Here is a 24,743-nt window from a genome sequence, read left to right on the forward strand (position 1 = left end):
GCACTTGTAATGTGAAAAGTAAGTGATAGTAAATTACCAAACTCAATAATTTAAAACCGTTTGATGAGTTATGAACAGAGCATTTTCAAAATGGTTTTGGGTTTCCCTTCAGAGGAAACCTGGCTAGGACAACTAAAGCTAGCCATTTACTTTAAAAAGCAAGGATAGAGGACCAAGTTTTATTTCTAAACTGTAATTGCACTATGAGAAGAGAGGCTGTTTTACATAGTGGTATGAATTTGGTCCACATCAAATACATTGTTATTATAAAAATAAGTTCATTTTTGTAAAAAATAACATTGCATTCCTTTGTTCAAATTGCACAGTACAAACAAGCTATCTAAATTAATACTGTTATAAGGTAATTGATGTACATACAGTGGATATGTGTTCAGTCTAAAGCAATTGAGTATGCAGTCATGTTTTCATAATGTATGAAAACTAAAGTTATTTCTAGAAATACATAAAATATTTAAAAAGTTACAATGAAGAATGCATTCTTTACATACTAATTTTTAGTAGCTGTGATAATACAGGATTCAGCAGTCTATTTACATAAAAGTCCATTTTTATTCAATTTATAAAAGCAATAAATAAGAAACTACACTAATTTGCACAAAACCTGTTTCATTTCATGATCCGTGTGACCATTTCTGTTACCTTATGACCAAGCCAATAAACCTGTCTTCCTCTATGAAGACTGCTTATATTTGGAAAGAAGAGCAAGCCCTGTCTTTGTTCCAAGAGTGAGTATCTATAGCCATGCAGAATCCAGCATAAAACCTTACAAATTATAGTACAAGCCCTAAAAATATGAACAGTGCCTTTGAGTATACTTACACAAGAGTACTCACAAAAAGATAACAATTCTTTGATACAAAATAGTTTAGTGGTATCTAATAGCATAATTGATAAAAACTCCTCAGACCTCAGCCCACGCTGACCTAGCAGGAACCAAGCTTGCTAAAAAGCAGGCACACTGACTCACAGGTAAATAGCTCCCATCAATTCAGGACCGGGATTTAACAGGCTAGAAGAGGAGCATGTCTCCTTCACACAGGCACCTCTTATGCTAGGGCAGGCATCTATTCAGAGGCCCAGTTAGGGAGGCCAGTGCTCTTGATCCAAGGGGGCATACAGGTAGCTCAAGTACTTGATGAGCTATAGCAAGCACCTTAGCATTTGTTTTTAAAAAGCAGTCTGAACACACGCTGAACCAGAAAACATAGGAAGCTGTAAGTAGTGAAAAGTGTTTTGCTCATCTGGGGCAAAACAATCCCTGTGGTTTAAGAGCTACCAACCTTTAAGAATAAAACCAAAATATTCTCGTGTACATCTGTACAATACTCTTTATTACTTCCACTGCAGCTTAAAAAAATTTTTTTATGAAAGATGATTTTTTTGATATCACATTTTTATGGACTCAAAGAGATTTCTTAGAGGAGAAAGAGTTAGTTAAAATTTAGTAATACCTTACCAGAGTCTCAGAGCTGAGTTCTCTCCCTGGTTAAATCATCCAGCTAGGTCACAGTGTCCTCAGCTGCATGCTGCTGCTAATTAATACTGCCCGTGGTGACGGCACCCAATGTTGTTAGGACACAGAACAGTCGTAAGTCCCATCCTGAAAAGGTTCCTCCTCCTCTGCTCGCATTGTGTCCTCCTCTTTCCGGCTGACCGAACTGCTACCTCCAACCTCGCCCTGGGAGATGCTCCCGTGGCTGGAGGAGCTCCTGTTCTCCTCTGCCCGGGGGGTTGTCTGTTCAGGAGTCTTACCCACAGTTATTGCCTGGAAGGCTTCAGGCTGGACCTGCTCTTCTGTTATCTCACTGAGCTTCTGCAGTTGTGGCTTAATGATGTTTAAAAATGGCTTATATCCAGGACTAAGGAGAAGAAAAAGGAAATTAGCTCTCCTCTGCCACATTCAAAAGGCTCCATAGCATGTTATGGATGAATTCCTACCAAGCACTGATATAGTAAGGTCAATGAGATTGTGGGGGAGCGGAGGAGGCACAGAAGGGTCGGGAGGAAAGGCTTTTTAGGTGCCAAGGCCACCATTGAGGGAGCAGCACATAATGTAAGTGTGAGCACGAAGAGCAAAGACTGATATTCTTTATCCAGTATTACGATTAAAAATCGTATTCTATAATCTAAGCACCGATAGGATTTTAGACTTGAAAAACAGGACCTTCAGAGAACATTTAACATGAATGAATCTACCAATTAAGGAAAACTAGACCCAAGTAAGGGAAATCCCAAATCCACACATAACTGGCGACAAAGGGGTAGAATCCCAAGCTCTTTTAACTTCATTCACGACTCTTTAATTTGGGCTTGTTAGTAATTGCCACAGAATGTTAAATTCACACAGACCTTAAATTTTTATCTTCTCAAGCAGATGTTTTTAGGTTATTACCTTCTACTTGACAGAACTAAAAATCTCAAGTTCCACCCTAGATCTAAGATCATTTGTACTGCATCAGTCTTGAGTCAGTGACATGTATTCACTGACCAACACTATCTCAATGGATATTACTCCTGGTATAAAATGGTAACTAAAGAAACTAGCCTTTAAAATGAATATACAAAAGGAGTTTTCATCTCTAGCAACCTAAAAAATCTCCAAATAAATGAACCAGAACTAAGCCTTAATGTGCAAGGACAGGATTCACCAAAGGACCGTGAAGATAACAAACCTAACGAAACTAGCACTTACCAATCTGTAGAGGCCCATCTGTCCACAGCATGCAGCCCTGTCTTTATGTTCTGTAACATCTCTCCATCTACCTCTGAAGATTGTATAATAACCAAAATCTGGTTGATTATTGAGGATTCTCTGAGAATCAGGCCTATAACAACACACCAGTCCAGACATCCTGCCTCCATGAAGATGTGTAGCAAATACCTACATATATAAGCAGAAACACAAATGACTGATGCTGAAAACGATCTACAGATGTACATAAGGGCAATCATCATCGGGAAAGTAGCCTCTGTACCCAATTTGCCCAAATATCCTGAGTATGCATTCTATGCTTTCAAAATGCTGAGAAACTCACCGAAGCTGAACCTGGGATTTGTGAGGTCCTTTACTTGCCAACTCCATGGAGATGTGCTCTAGGTCTGACTGAGTTAAACTGAGTGTGGAGAAATTTTCATCCACCATTGTCCAGTCTCCATCCACCATGGAGCTACTTTCAGTCAAGTCTGTGGCTGATCCAATACTGCATTCATCACCTGATGAAGAATTGCCAAAAGTTACAAACTAGCTTCATGTAGAAAATATGTTTTCCTTTCATTATAAATATTAGCTGTCTCTCAGATGTTGATTTCTCTTCAGGATTTTGAGACCAAAACATTAAATCTACTACTAAAACTCCCATGTTACATTAATAATAATAGATATAAAAAAAAAATTATTAGAGGTAACCAGGCCTTATGTGCCTTCATACTACCTAAAAAGTAGTCTTGCCCACCTCTGAAAAAAAAAAAACCTAGCAATAATTTGTCTTTTTTTTTTGGGAGGGGGTGGCGGCTGGGGGCATGCTTCGCGGCTTGTGGGATTTTAGTTCCCTGACCAGGGATTAAACCTGGGCCCCCTTCGCAGTGAGAGTAGAGAGTCCTAACCACTGGACCGCCAGGGAATTCTCGATCACGTTTTTAGATTCAATTACCAATTTACAATACAGAGGAAACTGTCTAAACCATGAAAATGCAATAACCTAAAATTCACATCATGAGAAAATCCACAGAAGCAAGTTTATTCAATGAATAAACTGCAAGGGGAAAAAAAAGAGAAATGGGGAGGGGGAACAATCACTAAAAAGAAGATTAAAAAACATAATCACAGTGTGTGAATCTTATTTGGATCTTGATTCAAACCATAAAAAAATTACGACATTATAAAACAGTTGGAATTTGAATATTTACTGGATATTTGATGGTATTAAGGAATTACTATTAAATTTTTAGAGAGATGTTAATGGTGTAATTATCATTATCTTCAAGAAGAGTCTTCAGAAATATATACTGAAATGTTCACAGATAAAATATATCATGTCTTGGATTTAGTTCAATAATACAGGAAGGGGAAAGTGGATAAAACAAATTTGTTCCTGACTTGGTAATAACTGGAGTGGGGGCTGGGGGGAGGGTGTCCATTATACTATTATTTCTCCTTTTTAAATATGTTTGAAGTGACCTCTTTAGAAAGTTTTCTAAAAAAAAAGCAATGATGCCACCTCACGTCCATTAGGATGCTGCTATCAACAAAACCAGCAAGTAAGTGTTGGTGAGGATGTGGCAAACCTGGAATCCTTGCCAGTGTTGGTAGGAATGCAAAATGGTGCAGCTGCTATGGGAAAAAAATTGAAAACAGAATTACCATGTGATCTGCCAATCCTACTTCTGGGTATATACCCAAAAGAACTGGAAGTAGGGTCTCGAAGAGACCTCCCATGTTCACTGTACTCCCACATTCATTACAGCATAACTCACAATCAACCAAAAGGTGGAAGCAATGCAAATGTCCCCTGATGGATGGATAAAATGTGTTATAAACACATAATGGAATATTATTCAGCCTCCTTAAAAAGAAAGGAAATTTCCATGCATGCTACAACAGGGATGAACTTTGAGAACATTATGCTAAGTGAAAGAAGCCAGACACAAAAAGACAAATACACAGAGACAGAAAATAGAATGGTAGTTGCTGGGAGTTGGGGGAGAGAGGGATGGGGAGCTGTTATTCAGAGTACAGAGTTTTGGTTTTGCAAGATGAAAAGAATTAAGAGTTCTGCAGGTTGGTTGCACAACAATAAAAATGTAGTTAATACCACTGAACTGTACACTTAAAAATGGTTAAGATAGTAAATTTTTACATGTATTCTACCAAAATTTAAAAAGAAAGTCATGGCAGCTAAATGCCTCTCCACATAGCAGAAGCTCCGGTAACAGTGATGACACACTGAAAATCAAACATCAGGTGAATGCCTGGCCATTAAAAAACTCCAGAAAAATCAGACCAGTTGCTACTTAAGTTCTTATATAAACCTAAACAACATAAATCACTTTAAAACTTCTTCAACCTGTAATGTAACCATTACTATAATTGCAGAAGCTGACACACATTTTTTGATAAAGGGTCAGACAGTAATATTTTAGGCTTTGAAGGCTAAGAGGCAAAATTAAGGATATCATGCAGGAATTTATAAGAGAAAAAAATTTTTCCATAAACTTGTATCAGTGAAATAAAAAATAGAAGATAACTGGGTACAATTTTTCATGATACGGGTCTACCTATGAGAAGAATGGAATTCTTTACACACGGATAACATTTTGCTTACTTGAGGTTCAAAGTTAGTGTTTCTGTATCATCAAAGTTGATTACAAAGGTTCATTTATTAGTGCTGAGCTGTAATGAGAATTTACCTATTTCATTTATCTAAAATAAACATAGCAAAGTATAGTCAAGGCCAATATGGCCTTGTTCTAGTAACTATCCACCCCTCCAGCAGATACAAATGGCTAATCCTCAAGGACATATCTTGAAAGAAAAGAGTGAAGCTCTCTCTCTGAAGTGCTATAGCATATAAACTTTCCTCCACAGGAACTGAAGAGGAGCTAGGGTTTAAAATGATATCTACCTTTATTAGATAAAGGTGAAAGGAAGGCGTCTTGCATCTGTGGTCCATGGGATGAAGCTGTGTCTATTTCATGATGCGTGGGGCCAATGTTGCCGAGCCAGCTCCGACTTCGTTGGACATTAGAGATGCCAGCGTCTATCTCAAGGTTCAAAAATGGGTCAGCTGACTGGGACGTTAACAGCTGCTCTCCCACTGCAAGGTAGGTCCAAAAACAAAGAAAAAAATGGGAATTAAAGGTGCACACACTGCCATTTCCAATTCAGTTCTTTCAGCTTCTCTTCCCTCACCAACCCCAAATACTAAAAGTTCAGAGCTAATTACTGTCCCTATACTGCATCATCCATCCACTGAACCAGGGATGTGGGACTGTAACAGAATGGACTGACTATATAACGCCACCCAGCAGTCATCTTATATCATCATGTATCTTACTAGAACTAGGCAAAACTTTATTCTGTTCATCTTTAAATGATTTTCCTTGGTTTTAACGTGACATGAAGTTTCCAAATGCCATAATAAAGGTTTGTTTGAATTTTCATAAGTGATAATAATTACAACAGTCTTCTGTAAAAGACCTGAACTAAAAGAACTTTTTTCTTTTATCAAAATACAGTTTCACTTTGTCCTCTCGTAATTTAGAAGATGGCCCAAGCTCTCAAGATGCATTTTTACCATTTCTCTGGAATGAGTCCTGTCAGATAAGTCACAATTTAGCTCATTTTGAGGTCTGTGATTAATAACTCCTTCCTACAAAAAACAAATGTGGGAGCTTCTATGTTCAGTCAATGCTCAACTTGCTGATCATCTGATACAACAATTGGCTGGATTTATAAATTAGACTTAAAGGTCATAAGACCTAGAGACGTATGTTCTACTTTATTTACATCCTTAGTCAAATGGTGGATGTTCCAAGTGATGCACCAAAAGTTAGCTTTTATCTGTTGTGACCTTGGAATGAAAAGACTTCCTTGAATATCAACTAACAGCAAAATGTCTACATATTTGGAGCAAAATACAATCCTCCCTGTACAAGTAACACAAAGCCTACATTACCTGTTCGGTATTTTCCATTTTTGAAAGGAGAACTGAGAGAAGAAGCTGGGATGATGGGAAGTGGCCATAGGAAATCTTTGTGGAGTCTCTTCAGGGCTAACACAAAGTTGTCTACTCGGGCAGCTCGGGTACGTTCCTTGCATAGCCAACTAATTAGTTCAAAGCCCAGCTGCGCTGCAAAGCAGCCGAGATCCTTTAGCCGAACTTCTTCTAAGAGACGCCGGGCATGTCTCCAGAGCATCATATCAATATACATGTTCTCAGCACAGTCACTGTCTTTGCTCCATCTGTAAGTGGGAACACAAGAAAGCTACAGAACAATCTTCACTGGAGGACTTCAAATACTTTTATGAAGTAACACTGAAACCGCTGACACGGAGGTAAGACATCTAAGATCTAATTCTGATTGAAGCTAAAGTATTAGGGCTTCTCCATGTGATACCACAATCTATTAAACAATACCTGGATCATAGTAGCCTCTTAAAACATATTTGTATAATGAAAACATAGAATAGGAAAGAACAGGAGACTGACTAAGTCAAACCAGGAAGAGGATGGTAGCTGGATAAAGGAAAGAAAGGGAGCAAAAAAATGCTGTATTTGGAAAGACCAATGAAAAGAGGGAAGATCAGAGCAAAGGAACTAACGAGAGAGAAGCACACTGAAATGAAGTCTCTTAATGTGAGTTTTACAGACACATCAAAACGGATTTTTAAAAATTAACTGCTAAATATATTCTACTGTCCCTTATTCATGTGAACTGACGTGGTATAACTGGTCTGGTCACTGGGTGACGGGGTGCTTTCAGCAAGAGGCAGTATTGGAGCAGGACTGCCTAGATTCAGATCTTGGCTCTGCCACACATTAGTTGTACAAACATAAAGCAAATTTATTTTTCTGGGCCTCTGTTTTTCACCTGTGTAATGTGGAACAGTATCTACCCATATGGAGCTGTTGTAAGGACTGAAAGACCTACACATGGAAATGCTTAGAACCGTGCCTAGCACATAGTGAGTGCTTAGTATATATTAGCCAGCACTTTTAAATTCAGGGGCATGGCTGAGAAGCGACTGTTTGCCTGGCAATTGTTTACAATCCTCCATGGTTGCATTTAACTTGTTTATAGTCCATGACTGTGTGTGTGTGTGTGTGTGTGTGTGTGTGTGTGTGTGTGTGTGTGTGTGTGTGTGTGTGTGTGTGTATGCTGGGAATGGGGCTGTATTAATGGCTGTGATAAGAAAAAGCAGTAAAACATCACAATAAAAAATGTTCAATAAGCTCTCACTATGTGTCAGGCACTGTAGTAAGAATACACACAGAACCAAATAACACAGGAAGGAATACAAGGACCTCACAAAACGGAGGAAATTCTATTTTACAATGTTCAGTATGAGTTCATAGTTACCTCTCAGGAGAAATAACCCATCTACGTGTAATGTAGGTTTCAGGCTCCAGGATACACTTCTTTTTGGCTTCCACTGTTTAATGACTTCTCCACTCAAGAGTCACAGGAGAGTCAAGTACATGAGAACTAAATTTTACTTTTTGTCAAGAGGTATAGTTGGAAAGAAGGGTAAAACTGCTGACTGTAAGAAGGCTTTTGTTTTGTTTTGTTTTGTTTTTTTTGCGGTACGCGGGCCTCTCACTGCTGTGGCCTCTCCCGTTGTGGAGCACAGGCTCCGGACGTGCAGGCTCAGCGGCCATAGCTCACGGGCCCAGCCGCTCCGCGGCATGTGGGATCTTCCTGGAGCAGGGCACGAACCCATGTCCCCTGCATCGGCAGGCGGACTCTCAACCACTGCGCCACCAGGGAAGCCCTGTAAGAAGGCTTTTGAATTATCTGCAGATTTATCTGTCTTCCTTTTTATTCTGGTCCTCTATTATCAGAGGTAATTTAAAGTTAGTGGCATTCAGCATGGGCACACCAAGATCTACTCCAGTACAAAGGGCAGAAACTGTACAAAGAATAAAGAAGTGAACTTTGGAGAAAGAAAAAAGGGAAGCCTTTTGGGAATGTAAAAAGGAATTGCAATTGGATCAAATAGTTGTTTTTCCAAGATGCAATTTTACAAACACCCTGAAATGCAATGTGTCGCAGAATGCCCTAAAACCAGTAACGGCTCTTCATTCTTTTACCTTTTTCCAGAAGGGCCAGACGGCATACTTAGTGTTTTCTGTAAGCTGAATTTACTAGCAGGTACATTTTCAGCTGACTGGGATAAACTGATGCTTCGATTCCTGAAGAACTCAAATCCACCACTTGAACTGGGTTCCTATGATTACACACCATACAGTTAGAGGAAGATGCCACGTGGGTGTAATGGCCTAGAGAAGCTGTGCAATTCTGCAACTAACCTGAGCTGTAGGTGTGGATGGAGGTGTCTCAGATTCTCCAGAGCCAATGGCTTTAAGAAATCGAATCATGTGTCGACACAGGTCCCACTTGCTTTGTTCCAGGGCTGTGTTGAACAGAAGGGTGGCATGCTGCCTACTTACTGCTGGTACTTCCATGTTCTAGAAAAACAACCAAGGAAGACAAGAATTCCTTTTATACTACAAATGACTTGGGAAGATATAAGCAATCCTTTATCTCCACGGTTCCCTAAACCCAGAGAAGTAATGCAGCTACAACAATGGGAATAGTTTAACAGTAAAATTAAAAGAAGCATTAAAAAGTACCATACAAGGAAAAGTGAGGCAAATACTCTGCTGGTGTAATATAATTTATGATTTCTTGAACTCCCATTATTGCCAGGTATCTTACATAAACCTTACATATTCTTTCATTTCTCCTAGTGACTCTCAAAACATGTATATCATTCCCATTTTACAGATGAGAAAACTGAGTTAAATAACTGTTGAAGATCAACAGAAAAGAATATAAATTTGTCTCCCTGACTCCAAAAAAGCTCAGGTCTATTTCCTGCGACAGACAGTTTTCTGAAAATGTGACTAAAAAAATCTTTGCTTTAGGCAATAGTATGTAGCCCTGCTACACAATGAGCATTCTCTGTAATTTTTTCACAAATTTAAACTTGCTGCTTGCCTTGGCCTTCATGGAAAGGTGCCTAACAGGCAAGTTCAACTGTAATTATTATCTGTCAATCCACAGCAACTTAGGAATTCTGATCAAGTTTCTAATTTCATTGCTTGGGAGATCACTGAAAGTCTAAGGAGTGACCTAAAACAAAACACAGCTGCATTTATTGTTTGTTTTTATGACTGTGTGGCCTTTTAAGAATACCCAAGGAATCACAGAATCTCGGGGCCACTTAGCTTCTGCCTGAATATCCCCTCTGGTTTCAATCAGTTGCCATGAAACAAATAAACTGACAGGAAAACTGCTTCAGGCAGAATTTCAAACAACGTTTATGGTTAGCTTCTTTAATCAATTTCAAGAACTTTTAAATGTAACCTATCAAATTCACATCAGACTAATAGGAAAGCAAACTATCAAGCCCTTTTGTCAAATGTATAATGAAACAAATTTTCAGGAGTCTCAAAGAACCCATTATTTTCAGAAAAACTGTGTAATTACTGCGGCACGTTTGGGTCTTCCCTGCTTGCTATGGGGAGCCTAACGTAAGGTACTCTGTTGTAACCCACATTCTAATCAGAGTCCCCTCAGCAATTCCACACTATAAGGAAAGAGATTATTGTGGAGAGCTTAGACAAACCCACTGATATTCAAAATAATTCTTTATTATTATGTTTCTTACATATTTCAATAATCTTCTGTAATATGTGCATATCATTATATGTACTATGATATATAATATGTATATATGTATACATACACTTCTTCAGTATTATTCAAAATAATACTGTAAACTCATTAATTTGTTTTAGGCCTATTTATGGACAAACAGGATTAAAAAAACACAACCCTGCAATGTTACTTTATGATAGTAAAGAAATTTTCTGCCGTCATATGGTAAGATTGAGTTCTTCAAAAGGAAAGATAAGAACTGAACAGAGGAGGAGAGGGGGAAGATGGCGAAGAATAAGACACAGAGATCACCTTCCTCCCCACAGATACATCAGAAATACATCTACACGTGGAACAACTCCTACAGAACACCTACTGAACTCTGGCAGAAGACCTCAGACCTCCCAAAAGGCAAGAAACTCCCCCACGTACCTGGGTAGGTCAAAAGAAAAAAGAAAAAACAGAGGCAAAAGAATAGGGACGGGACCTGCACCAGTTGGAGGGAGCTGTGAAGGAGGAAAGGTTTCCACACACTAGGAAGCCCCTTCGCGGGTGGAGACTGCGGGTGGCGGAGTGGGAAGCTTCGGAGCCACGGAGGAGAGCACAGCAACAGGGGTGTGGAGGGCAAAGCAGGGAGATTCCTGCACAGAGGATCAGTGCCGACCAGCACTCACCAGCCCGGGAGGATTGTCTGCTCACCCACCGGGGCGGCCGGGGCTGGGAGCTGAGGCTCGGGCTTCGGAGGTCAGATCCCAGGGAGAGGACTGGGGTTGGCAGTGTGAACACAGCCTGAAGGGGGCTAGTGCGCCACGGATAGCCGGGAGGGAGTCCAGGAAAAAGTCTGGATCTGCCGAAGAGGAAAAAGACTTTTTTTCCCCTCTGTTTCCTGGTGTGCGAGGAGAGGGGATTAAGAGTGCTGCTTAAAGGAGCTCCAGAGACGGGCGCGAGCCGCGGCTATCAGCGCAGACCGCAGAGACGGGCATGAGACGCTAAGGCAGCTGCTGCCGCCACCAAGAAGCCCGTGTGTGAGCACAGGTCACTATCCACACCCCCTTCCGTGGAGCCCGTGCAGCCCGCCACTGCCAGGGTCCCGGGATACAGGGACAACTCCCCCGGGAGAATGCACAGCACGCCTCAGGCTGGTGCAACGTCACGCCGACCTCTGCTGCCGCAGGTTCGCCCCGCACTCCGTGCCCCTCCCTCCCCCCCTGCCCCGGCCTGAGTGAGCCAGAGCCCCCAAAGCAGCTGCTCCTTTAACCCCGTCCTGTCTGAGCAAAGAACAGACACCCTCCGGTGACCAACAAGCAGAGGCGGGTCCAAATCCAAAGTTGAGCCCCGGGAGCTGTGCGAACAAAGAAGAGAAAGGGAAATCTCTCCCAGCAGCTTCAGGAGCAGCGGATTATCTCCACAGTCAACGTGATGTACCCTGCATCGGTGGAATACATGAATAGACAACGAATCATCCCAAATTGAGGAGGGGGACTTTGAGAGCAAGATATATTATTTTTTCCCCTTTTCCTCTTTTTGTGAGTGTGTATGTGTATGCTTCTGTGTGAGATTTTGTCTGTATAGCTTTGCTTCCACCATTTGTCCTAGGGTTCTGTCTGCCCGTTTTTTTTGTTTTCTACTTAAAAAAATTTTTTTTCTTACTAATTATTTTTTATTTTAATGACATTTATTTTACCTTACTTTATTTTATCCTCTTTCTTTCTTTCTACTTTTTCTCCCTTTTATTCTGAGCCATGTGGATGAAAGGCTCTTGGTGCTGCAGCCAGGAGTCAGTGCTGTGCCTCGGAGGTGGGAGAGCCAACTTCATGACACTGGTCAACAAGAGACCTCCCAACTCCATGTAATATCAAACGGCGAAAATCTCCCAGAGATCTCCATCTCAACACCAGCACCCAGCTTCATTCAACGACCAGCAAGCTACAGTGCTGGACACCCTATACCAAACAACTAGCAAGACAGGAACACAACCCCACCCATTAGCAGAGAGGCTGCCTAAAATCATAATAAGGCCACAGACACCCCAAAACACACCACCAGACGTGGACCTGCCCACCAGAAAGACAAGATCCAGCCTCATCCACCAGAACACAGGCACTAGTCCCCTCCACCAGGAAATCTACACAACCCACTGAACCAACTTTAGCCACTGGGGACAGACACCAAAAACAACGGGAACTATGAACCTGCAGCCTGCAAAAAGGAGACCCCAAACACAGTAAGATAAGCAAAATGAGAAGACAGAAGAACACATAGCAGATGAAGGAGCAAGATAAAAACCCACCAGACCTAACAAATGAAGAGGAAATAGGCAGTCTACCTGAAAAAGAATTCAGAATAATGATAGTAAAGATGATCCAAAATCTTGGAAAGAGAAGAGAGAAAATGCAAGAAACATTCAACAAGGACCTCGAAGAACTAAAGACGAAACAAGCAACGATGAACAACACAATAAATACAATTAAAAATGCTCTAGAAGGGATCAACAGCAGAATAACTGAGGCACAAGAATGGATAAGTGACATGGAAGATAAAACACTGGAAATAACTACTGCAGAGCAGAATGAAGAAGAAAGAATGAAAAGAACTGAGGACAGTCACAGAGACCTCTGGGACAACATTAAATGAACCAATATTCAAATTATAGGGGTCCCAGAAGAAGAGAAAAAGGGACTGAGAAAATATTCGAAGAGATTATAGTTGAAAACTACCCTAATATGGGAAAGGAAATAGTTAATCAAGTCCAGGAAGCACAGAGAGTCCCATACAGGATAAATCCAAGGAGAAACATGCCAAGACACATATTAATCAAACTGTCAAAAATTAAATACAAAGAAAACATATTAAAAGCAGCAAGGGTAAAACAACAAATAACTCACAAGGGAATCCCCATAAGGTAAACAGCTGATCTTTCAGCAGAAACTCTGCAAGCCAGAAGGGACTGGCAGGACATATTTAAAGTGATGAAGGAGAAAAACCTGCAACCAAGATTACTCTACCCAGCAAGGATCTCATTCAGATTTGATGGAGAAATTAAAACTTTACAGACAAGCAAAAGCTGAGAGAGTTCAGCACCACCAAACCAGCTTTACAAAAAATGCTAAAGGAACTTCTCTAGGCAGGAAACACAGGAGAAGGAAAAGACCTACAATAACAAACCCAAAACAATTAAGAAAATGGGAATAGGAACATACATATCGATAATTACCTTAAATGTAAATGGATTAAATGCTCCCACCAACAGACACAGACTGGCTGAATGCATACAAAAACAAGACCCATATATATGCTGTCTACAAGAGACCAACTTCAGACCTAGGGACACATACAGACTGAAAAGTGAGGGGATGGAAAAAGATATTCCATGCAAGTGGAAACCAAAAGAAAGCTGGAGTAGCAATTCTCATATCAGACAAAATAGACTTGAAAATAAAGACTATTACAAGAGACAAATAAGGACACCACATAATGATTAAGAGATCGATCCAAGAAGATATAACAATTGTAAATATTTATGCACCTAACATAGGGGCACCTCAATACATAAGGCAAATACTAACAGCCATAAAAGGGGAAATCGACAGTAACACATTCATAGTAGGGGACTTTAACACCCCACTTTCACCAACGGACAGATCATCCAAAATGAAAATAAATAAGGAAACACAAGCTTTAAATGATACATTAAACAAGATGGACTTAATAGATATTTATAGGACTCTCCATCCAAAAACAACAGAATACACATTTTTCTCAAGTGCTCATTCTCACTCATTCTCAAGTGAACATTCTCCAGGATAGATCATATCTTGGGGCACAAATCAAGCCTTTGTAAATTTAAGAAAATTGAAATTGTATCGAGTACCTTTTCCGACCACAAAGCCATGAGACTAGATATCAATTATAGGAAAAGATCTGTAAAAAATACAAACACATGGAGGCTAAACAATACACTACTTAAGAACGAAGTGATCACTGAAGAAATCAAAGAGGAAATCAAAAAATACCTAGAAGCAAATGACAATGGAAACACGACGACCCAAAACCTATGGAATGCAGCAAAAGCAGTTCTAAGAGGGAAGTTTATAGCAATACAATCCTACCTTAAGAAACAGGAAACATCTCAAATAAACAACCTAACTTTGCACCTAAAGCAATTAGAGAAAGAAGAACAAAAAAACCCCAAAGTTGGGCTTCCCTCTTGGTGCAGTGGTTGGGAGTCCGCCTGCTGATGCAGGGGACACGGGTTCGTGCCCTGGTCTGGGAAGATCCCACATGCCACGGAGCGTTTGGGCCTGTGAGCCATGGCCGCTGGGCCTGCGTGTCCAGAGCCTGTGCTCTGCAACGGGAGAGGCCACAACAGTGAGAGGCCTGTGTACCGCAAAACAAAAAAAAAACCCCCAAAGTTAGTAGAAGGAAAGAAATCATAAAGATCAGATCACAAATAAATGAAAAAGAAATAAAGGAAACAAGAGCAAAGATTAATAAAACTAAAAGCTGGTTCTTTGAGAAGATAAAAAAAATTGATAAACCATTAGCCAGACTCATCAAGAAAAAAAGGGAGAAGACTCAAATCAATAGGATTAGAAATGAAAAAGGAGAATAACTGACACTGCAGAAATACAAAGGATCATGAGAGATTACTACAAGCAACTCCATGCCAATAAAATGGACAACCTGGAAGAAATGGACAAATTCTTAGAAATGCACAACCTGCCGAGACTGAACCAGGAAGAAATAGAAAATATGAACAGACCAATCACAAGCACTGAAATTGAGACTGTGATTAAAAATCTTCCAACAAACAAAAGCCCAGGACCAGATGGCTTCACAGGCGAATTCTATCAAACATTTAGAGAAGAGCTAACACCTATCCTTCTCAAACTCTTCCAAAATATAGCAGAGGAAGGAATGCTCCCAAACTCATTCTAGGAGGCCACTATCACCCTGATACCAAAACCAGACAAAGATGTCACAAAAAAAGAAAACTACAGGCCAGTATCACTGATGAACATAGATGCAAAAATCCTCAACAAAATACTGGAAAACAGAATGCAACAGCACATTAAAAGGATCACACACCATGATCAAGTGGGATTTATCCCAGGAATGCAAGGATTCTTCAATATACATAATTCAGTCACTGTGATACACCATATTAACAAATTGAAGGATAAAAATCATATGATCATCTCAATAGATGCAGGGAAAGCTTTTGACAAAATTCAACACCAATTTATGATAAAAACCCTGCAGAAAGTAGGCATAGAGGGAACTTTCCTCAACATAATAAAGGCCATATATGACAAACCCACAGCCAACATCGTCCTCAATGGTGAAAAACTGAAACCATTTCCACTAAGATCAGGAACAAGACAAGGCTGCCCACTCTCACCACTCTTATTCAACATAGTTTTCGAAGTTTTAGTCACAGCAATCAGAGAAGAAAAAGAAAGAAAAGGAATCCAAATCAGAAAAGAAGAAGTAAAGCTGTCACTGTTTGCAGATGACATGATACTATACATAGAGAATCCCAAAGATGCTATCAGAAAACTACTAGAGCTAATCAATGAATTTGGTAAAGTAGCAGGATACAAAATTAATGAACAGAAATCTCTGGCATTCCTATACACTAATGATGAAAAATCTGAAAATGAAATTAAGAAAACACTCCCATTTACCACTGCAACAAAAAGAATAAAATATCTAGGAATAAACCTACCTAAGGAGATAAAAGACGTGGATGCATAAAATTATAAGACACTGATGAAAGAAATTAAAGATGATACAAATAAATGGAGAGATATACCATGTTCTTGGATTGGAAGAATCAACACTGTGAAAATGACTCTACTACCCAAAGCAATCTACAGATTCAATGCAATCCCTATCAGACTACCACTGGCATTTTTCACAGAACTAGAACAAAAAATTTCACAATTTGTATGGAAACACAAAAGACCCCAAATAGCCAAAGCAATCTTGAGAACGAGAAACAGAGCTGAAGGAATCAGGCTCCCTGACTTCAGACTATACTACAAAGCTACAGAAATCAAGACAGTATGGTACTGGCACAGAAACAGAAATATAGATCAATGGAACAGGATAGAAAGCCCAGAGATAAACCCATGCACATATGGTCAACTTATCTTTGATAATGGAGGCAAGAATATAAAGTGGAGAAAAGACAGCCTCTTCAATAAGTGGTGCTGGGAAAACTGGACAGGTATCTGTAAAAGTATGAGATTAGAACACTCCCTAACACCATACACAAAAATAAGCTCAAAATGGATTAAAGACCTAAATGTAAGGCCAGAAACTCTCAAACTCTTAGAGGAAAACATAGGCAGAACACTCTATGACATAAATCACAGCAAGATCCTTTCTGACCCACCTCCTAGAGAAATGGAAATAAAAACAAAAATAAACAAATGGGACCTAATAAAACTTCAAAGCTTTTGCACAGCAAAGGAAACCATAAACCAGATGAAAAGACAACCCTCAGAATGGGAGAAAATATTTGCAAATGAAGCAACCGACAAAGGATTAATCTCCAAAATTTACATGCAGTTCATGCAGCTCAATAATAAAAAAAACAAACAACCCAATCCAAAAATGGGCAGAAGACCTAAATAGACATTTCTCTAAAGAAGATATACAGACTGCCAACAAACACATGAAAGATTGCTCAACATCATTAATCATTAGAGAAATGCAAATCAAAACTACAATGAGATATCATCTCACACCAGTCAGAATGGCCATCATCAAAACATCTAGAAACAACAAATGCTGGAGATGATATGGAGAAAAGGGAACACTCTTGCACTGCTGGTGGGAATGTAAACTGATACAGCCACTGTGGAAAACAGTATGGAGGTTCCTTTAAAAACTGCAAATAGAACTACCACATGACCCAGAAATCCCACTACTGGGCATATACCCTGAGAAAACCATAATTCAAAAAGAGTCATGTACCAAAATGTTCATTGCAGCTCTATTTACAATAGCCAGGAGATGGAAGCAACCTAAGTATCCATCATCGGATGAATGGATAAAGAAGATGTGGCACATATATACGATAGAATAACACTCAGCCATAAAAAGAAACGAAATTGAGTTATTTGTAGTGAGGTGGATGGACCTAGAGTCTGTCATACAGAGTGAAGTAAGTCAGAAAGAGAAAAACAAATACTGTATGCTAACACATATATATGGAATCGAAGGGAAAAAAAAAGCTCATGAAGAACCTAGGGGTAAGATGGGAATAAAGACACAGACGTACTAGAGAATGGACTTGAGGATACGTGGAGGGGGAAGGGTAAGCTGTGACAAAGTGAGAGAGTGCCATGGACATATATACACTACCAAACGTAAAACAGATAGCTAGTGGGAAGCAGCCACATGGCACAGGGACATCAGTTCGGTGCTTTGTGACCACCTAGAGGGGTGGGATAGGGAGGCTGGGAGGGAGGGAGATGCAAGAGGGAAGAGATATGGGAACATATGTATATGTTTAACTGATTCACTCTGTTGTAAAGCAGAATCTAACACAGCATTATAAAGCAATTACGCTCCAATAAAGATGTTTAAAAAAAAAAAAAGGGCTTCCCTGGTGGTGCAGTGGTTGAGAGTCCGCCTGCCAATGCAGGGGACACGGGTTCGTGCCCCGGTCCGGGAAGATCCCACACTCCACGGAGTGGCTGGGCCCGTGAGCCATGGCCACTGAGCCTGCACATCCAGAGCCTGTCCTCCGCAGCGGGAGAGGCCACAGCAGTGACAGGCCCGCATACCGGAAAAAAAAAAAAAAAAAAAGAACAGAAAACATGACTGTAATAGTTCTTTAAACACAATCACAGTGCCAACACAGGACATTTGCCTTCCGTTTCCTCTAGGTTTACGCTCAACAATTCTTATACCTTTGTAAGAAGAGAATTGTTACCTGTAAAATAATAAGGTATGAGGCAGCAGTATCCAAATCCTGAGCCATCAAGCATTCCTCAAACAAGTCCTTGGGGTTTCCAACGGCTGCAAAAAGGTAATTCCACAGGGCATATTCAGTCTTCCTGGCACAATGAACAACTGTCTGCAGGAAGAGTGGGAACTCGGTGATAAATTTTGCCACAGTGGGAAGCAGAGGGTCGGGAATGGGCTCCCGTGAGGTAGCTTCTTCTTCCAGCACTTCATGGAGCATGAGCTCCAGCACGTGAGGAAAGTAAGGTAACGCGGCACAGGACTGGGCTAAGAGCAAGGCTTGTTCCCCAAGGTTCCTCACCAGCAGCTGACGTAGAATGTGGTGGAGGTAGATCTGAGAGGTTCTCTCCACAACACAGAAAGGGAAGAGCACCTCCAGCTGTTCCCTAGCACTGTTCCGAGTATACAAGGAATCATACAGTACAGTGTCATTGACAGCACCAAGGACTAATGCATCTTCAAACAGAACAGCCAGGGGGTAGATATTTATGTGGAAAGGCAGCATGATCCGCTGGGACAAGAAGGAATGGGGCTTACGGTGATCCCTAGGGAAGAGAGGGAGCCAGACTTTCATCCCTGAACCTCCACAGCTCAGCCAGAGGGCCTCCAAAAGGTGACGCTTTTGTTTATTTGCTCGACACGTGGTCCAGACATTTTCAACAGACTGGGCTAGTACAACAGGAGGACAGAATGGCAGCTGGAGAAGGAGAGACAGAAATCAGTTTTTCCCCTATTAAATTTGTAGATTCCTAAGTTTTCCTAGGTACTAGTTTCCCAAATCTTTCAAAATGACAGTATAAATTTTGGGGAAAATTAGGGGAATTTATTTAGAGTCAGAGTTAATAATAGTACCCTGCCTTTCAAAGTATGTGTATTTAAATCTAAATAAAACACCAAAAGAACACCCCCCACCCCAAGGAACTTCACCAATTTATCCTGTTTTCCCATTAGAATTTGTAAATAATAATGCCTAAGCAGTAACATCCGGCATACAGAGCATTTTATTATCATTTTAGGATCTCATCTTCCACCCTTCACAAACAGTCTTGTACCCAGAGCCTTAAGACTTATTTTATGTACTTACTCACTTTCCAAATCACAAGATAATACTCTCCTCTTAAATTCTTTTATTCCTTCATCCTCCTCCCATACATTCTTAACGTTTTAAATGACTTGCACTTTACTCACAAGTTTCCTTTGGTTAGTGTTACTGTCCTTCTCCCGGATCTGAGGGCCTGATCTGTCCCTCTGCATCATGATGAGCTGTCCTGCAAGATTCAGCATAATGCTCTCTGCATCACGAGCCTGAAAGAAAAATAAATTGTATTTATAAAAATTAATAGGTATGTTTTCAGCATTTCCCTTGCCAATGCATAAGGTTTACAGTTTAAGCAAACAACAATATTGAGTGTGTACTATGTACAGTCATTCTGCTAGGCTCTGTGGAAGTACAACGAGCTGTCTGGCTAGGGTAGAACAAGCTTAACACCATGTAATTAATGAACAATGCAAGTGAATATAAAATTGAGGGCAGAGCTGAATTATCCTGGAAAAACTAAAAGACCTTCAGAAGTTCATAAAAATGAGACATCACTTCAGTGACCTGGCCGGCACAGCTAGACAGGGCTTAAAGGATGAGGTGGGACTTGAAAGGTGAGGTTAACCTACACGGGTGGGAGAAAAAGCGTTGGTACTTTAGTTGAAGAATGCAATATAAATGACACAGGTAGGATAAAATAGTTCTACTGGGAAAGTGAGAACAATCTGGCTAAATTAGGGATGTTATGAGAAAAAATGCTGATGGTAACAGACCTTCAAAGAGGGCTTGGAAAGTCAGGTAAAAATATAGCAGGAAATAAGCCACCATGTATGGTCCCTGAATAAGGGAGTTATTAAAAATTCTGAGTTATTCAGGATGGATTACTGAGGAGAGGAAGATATCATGGGTGGTGACTTCAAGAATGAAGGAAACAGGGGCTTCCCTGGTGGCGCAGTGGTTGAGAGTTCGCCTGCCGATGCAGGGGACGCGGGTTCGTGCCCCGGTCTGGGAAGATCCCACATGCCGCGGAGCGGCTGGGCCCGTGAGCCATGGCCACTGAGCCTGTGCGTCCGGAGCCTGTGCTCCGCAACGGGAGAGGCCACAACAGTGAGAGGCCCGCGTACCGCAAAAAAAAAAAAAAGAATGAAGGAAACAGTCTGCCTTTTTATTAAGGAAAATTTCAATCAAACCCCAAAGTAGAGAACCTAGTATAATGATTTTCACTGAACCCTATCACCCAGCTTTAAGTTTCAGGAGCACTGTTTTAAAATGAATCTCAGACATCAAGTCATTTTCATTTGTAAAGAGGAAAAAGCATTTTGATTAAAACAAAAACTTACTTATATTCTAGACATGAAGGGTAGGAAAAGAAAGCTGAATCAAAGATGATTTCAGGGAACTGAATCTAGGCGAGGTGCTACAAGTTAGGAGGAGAAAATAGTTTAGGGAAGGGAAACTGAAGAGTTTCCTTCTATTGCCCATTTTAAATTAGAAAGAATCTTAAGACTTTCAAGTAAAAACGTTGTGAGAGATGACTTAACTGGAGATGAATACCAGAATCATAACCATAAAGGCAAACCTGGTAAGCTGAAGGAAACAGATGAGTTTTCTGAGGCAAAGTATATGGGAGGCAAAAGAGCAGAGGGCCACTGTCTAAGCTTTTGAAGGCAAGAAAAGAAATCGAGCATGATGTCACAGACCAGAGAAGGAAAGAGTTTTAAGAAGGAAAGGATGATTATTCAAGGAAAGGATGATTATTCAGAAGACATGGATTATGTCCCAGCTTTGACTCTTGCTGGCTGGATGAATTTAAGCTGCCGATATCATTTAGGGTTTGGTAAAGAAAACAACCATCACCCTATGTATTCTACTTGCAAAAAATATTCAGATATATGAAATGCTCTTTTGCACTGCTCTAAGACACAAGGGATTGTGTATAAAGAAATGGCAAAAGGGTACAGAATACTCACAGGCTCTGTTATTCTTTTTTGCTTTAGATCATATCCAGGTAGGTAGTAAGCATGATATGAACTGCTGTTAATTTACAAAGTAGGAATTTAAAAAATAACCCTACAAAATCTCCAAGCAACTGTCACAAAACTCAAGAATTTTATTTGGAAAGAAATCTTCATTTCCCCACTTAGCACATAATGACATGAAAACTAAAAATTGAACATCTGTCCTAACACACGAGAAAAAGCAAATAACTTGGAGGTAAGAGAAGGAAAAATGGAATTTAAAAGCTATGTGGGAATTATAAGCACTAGAGAGTAGAGGAAAAAGGAAAATGAATATGCAATGCCAAGAATCAAACAATATGACTGCTTGGGGACTGGCATAGGGACAAACTCCTCAAACACTTCAAAAGACCTAAAGAGCATTTACTGAAGTTCACTAAAATCTGATTAATGTTCATAATGACCACTTTTAAGTTTTAAGATGGTAAATTCACCACTACATTTTATACTACTTCATTTTTTAAAAAAGCAAAATTCTTTTTTTTCCTTCAGCTCTACATGCAGTCAACATTTTCTACTGATAATATTACAATACGTACGAACCCGTGACCACAACAGCCCTCTCAGGCAACTTTAATGAACTTTTCAGAAACTGACTGTAACATACAAGCAGGGACTACATGTATCCTCAAAATCCTAAATTTGAAGGAACCCAACATACCATCTCTTACCCTAAAAAATCCCTGGTAGATAATTCTCATTGGAAGCTTCAGAGACAAGGTGCTCACCTCTCTCCTGAGTGAAGGCCACCTTACTGTTGAACAGTTCTTACTGCTAATTTTTTGTTGTTAAATCAAGACTTGCTTTGCTTTAAATCTTGGTCTTCCCTCTGTGCAAGATGTAATTAGTCTATTTCCTATTATATTTCAACTCACTTCTTAATCTGCTCTTTACCAAGTTAAGTATCTCCTCTTTGTGAAGGGCCCTCTTAAAATGGGGCACCCAGTATTACTGATGCCACTGATTGCCTAATAGTATTATCTAGGATATACAAGGAGTCCTTTTTTTTCTAATATGACAACTTCAAACATGATCAAAAGTATGTAAAATGTACAACAAACAGCGCCCCCTTATTCCCATCATCCAGATTCACAACTATCAAGGTTTGCTCCACCTATCCCTCTTTTCTTTTTACTTATTTTGCCAAAGCATTTTAAAAGATACCATGCCATTTTACCCGTATACATTTAATAGGCATCTCTAAAATATACGGATATTTGCTTATATAATCACAACGCCAATATCACATCTAAATGTAATAAAACTTACAACTATTCCTTAGTTCACATTTAAATACTGCAAATTGTTTCAACAGTGTCTTTTTATATATAGCCTATTTGAATCAAGATACAAATGAACTTACGCATGCATTTTGTTCTTATACCTCGAAAGTCTTATTTAGAAGAATCTTTTCTTTTTTCCCCCACATTATTGACCTGCAGCTTTCCTATAAAATATCATTAAACTAAACCTCTTTCCCTGTATTTTCTGTGAATAGAAGATGACTCTATAAGCTTGATTCAGATCAGGCTCAATGTTTTTGCTAGTAATTCTTCACGTGAACTTCAGGTTGCTTCACCCCAGGAAGCATGCCACATCTGGTTCTCCCACTTTTAGTGATGCTAAAATTGATTAATAAGGCTTGGGCATGACAACTTGATACCTTCATTGTAAAGTTCCCATCAACCTTTCATTGGTTTCATCCAATGATCACTGCCTGAATCACTCATTTCTTCACGGGCTGCAAAATGGTGATTCTTAAATTCTTACATTCCTTCCATATCTTTTAGCTAGAGTTCTTCTGTAAAAGATAACTTCCCCTTATCAACTAGGACTATCTTGTTACATGAAATAGAGTTTGCAGAGAAAAATGGGACCTGTATTTCACAGGCACTCAGTGGAAGTGCCTTAATAGGAAGTAAAAGACAGACTGGGCAGACAGGGATGACAAATAAATCCACACAGAACTTTCCTTTGAAAATGGGTTCCACATTGACATGAAGTTTGGAAACCAGTGGTATAATGGAAGGAGGCTTGGAATAGAAAGTTGTAATACCTGGGTCCTGGTGACACTGCTACCTACACAGCTACTTTAACCAGAAGCTATGGGATTATCCCTTCTCTTTGTTCATAATTAACTAATCATGGAGTCCTCTATATGTCATATTCCTTCCACTTCTTTCCATCTTCTTTTCCCTACCCAAGTTCGGGCCACAGACACCATTCACCTAGATCATTACAGTGGCCTTTCAGCTGCTCTCCCTACATCCAGTTCTGTCCCACTGTTTCATTTTCCTCCTTTGTAATGTTTTCTCTAACATTATAAAGCTTAGATCTAGTAACATCCAGCTTAAAACGCTTTAGACTTTAAGACAAACTCCAAAGTCCGTATTATCAATAAGACTCTCATCCTCTCATACTCTATGTTCCAGTCACTGAAATTTCTTCCAATTCCCTGAATGCGTCATGTTCTCTCTTATCTATGGGCCTTTGAATACCATTCCCTCTGCCTGAAATTCCCCTTCTTTACTTAGATAACCGCCACTTGTTCTTCAGGTTTCAATTTAAATGATACAGAAATCTTCTGTGATTGCTTAGACTACTCCAGGTTTTTGTTATACACAGTAAGCTATATTACTTTTTGGTATACACATCACAATTGTAATTAATTATGTATGTAATTATTTCTTTATAGTATGAGCAGAAACCATGTTTGTTTAGTTTGCCACTGTAACCCAGCAGCTTCATGCAAGGCAAATTCTAGACATTTAGTATGTATTTGCTGAACAAATAAATAGTTCCTAAAATCAAATTAAAACACAAAAAACTGAAATGAAAACTCTAAGAGCTCTGATAATAGAATGGTACCTGCTGTGGCATTTTCAAGGTGATTCCATTCTCTGTACTCACTGATGTCAGAGTGACAGATACTACCAGGAAAGGGTGGGGAATGTAGCGTGACATGGAGACTTCCTGAAGAACTTGAATACCAGCAGTATTTGGACTGCAAAAAAAGAGAAAGAAACCCATACACCTCAACAACAATGCTAATGAGGTTTTTTCCTTTTCCACTACTAATAGTATGAGATTTTATGTTTATGGGCCCAAATGCCTTCTACCTATCATTTTCTCCTCCCCAAGTATCCTTTAAACAGCAGACCAACAAGGTTGTGGCATCCAAGAATACATCTGGAAATGAGGGAGGGAAAAAAAGGGAGTAAGATGTAGAAAGGAAGAAATAAACTGGGAAGAAGCTATAGGCATAGCTTAGTCAGTTGAGAAACGGTTGAGAAAGACATGCG

At 39.8% G+C, this 24,743-nt stretch overlaps 1 protein-coding gene across 2 annotated transcripts in view; it reads right to left on the minus strand.

Annotated features, from left to right (window-relative positions):
• Positions 1–1,591: 1,591 nt before the first annotated feature.
• The window catches only part of RIC1 (RIC1 homolog, RAB6A GEF complex partner 1), a 137,410-nt gene continuing 114,258 nt past the window's right edge, over positions 1,592–24,743 (minus strand). For both annotated transcript variants that reach the window (XM_065879196.1, XM_065879195.1), the window contains 10 exons: positions 24,310–24,445; positions 19,573–19,689; positions 18,353–19,081; positions 9,051–9,209; positions 8,832–8,968; positions 6,696–6,982; positions 5,643–5,834; positions 3,057–3,234; positions 2,714–2,902; positions 1,592–1,880 (listed from right to left, as the gene is read on the minus strand). In XM_065879196.1, coding sequence (XP_065735268.1) covers positions 1,592–1,880; positions 2,714–2,902; positions 3,057–3,234; positions 5,643–5,834; positions 6,696–6,982; positions 8,832–8,968; positions 9,051–9,209; positions 18,353–19,081; positions 19,573–19,689; positions 24,310–24,445 — 2,413 coding nt within the window. The remainder of the gene's footprint in view (positions 1,881–2,713; positions 2,903–3,056; positions 3,235–5,642; positions 5,835–6,695; positions 6,983–8,831; positions 8,969–9,050; positions 9,210–18,352; positions 19,082–19,572; positions 19,690–24,309; positions 24,446–24,743) is intronic.

Source organism: Phocoena phocoena, chromosome 6, assembly GCF_963924675.1.
Source record: "Phocoena phocoena chromosome 6, mPhoPho1.1, whole genome shotgun sequence".
NCBI classification, from domain to species: domain Eukaryota; kingdom Metazoa; phylum Chordata; class Mammalia; order Artiodactyla; family Phocoenidae; genus Phocoena; species Phocoena phocoena.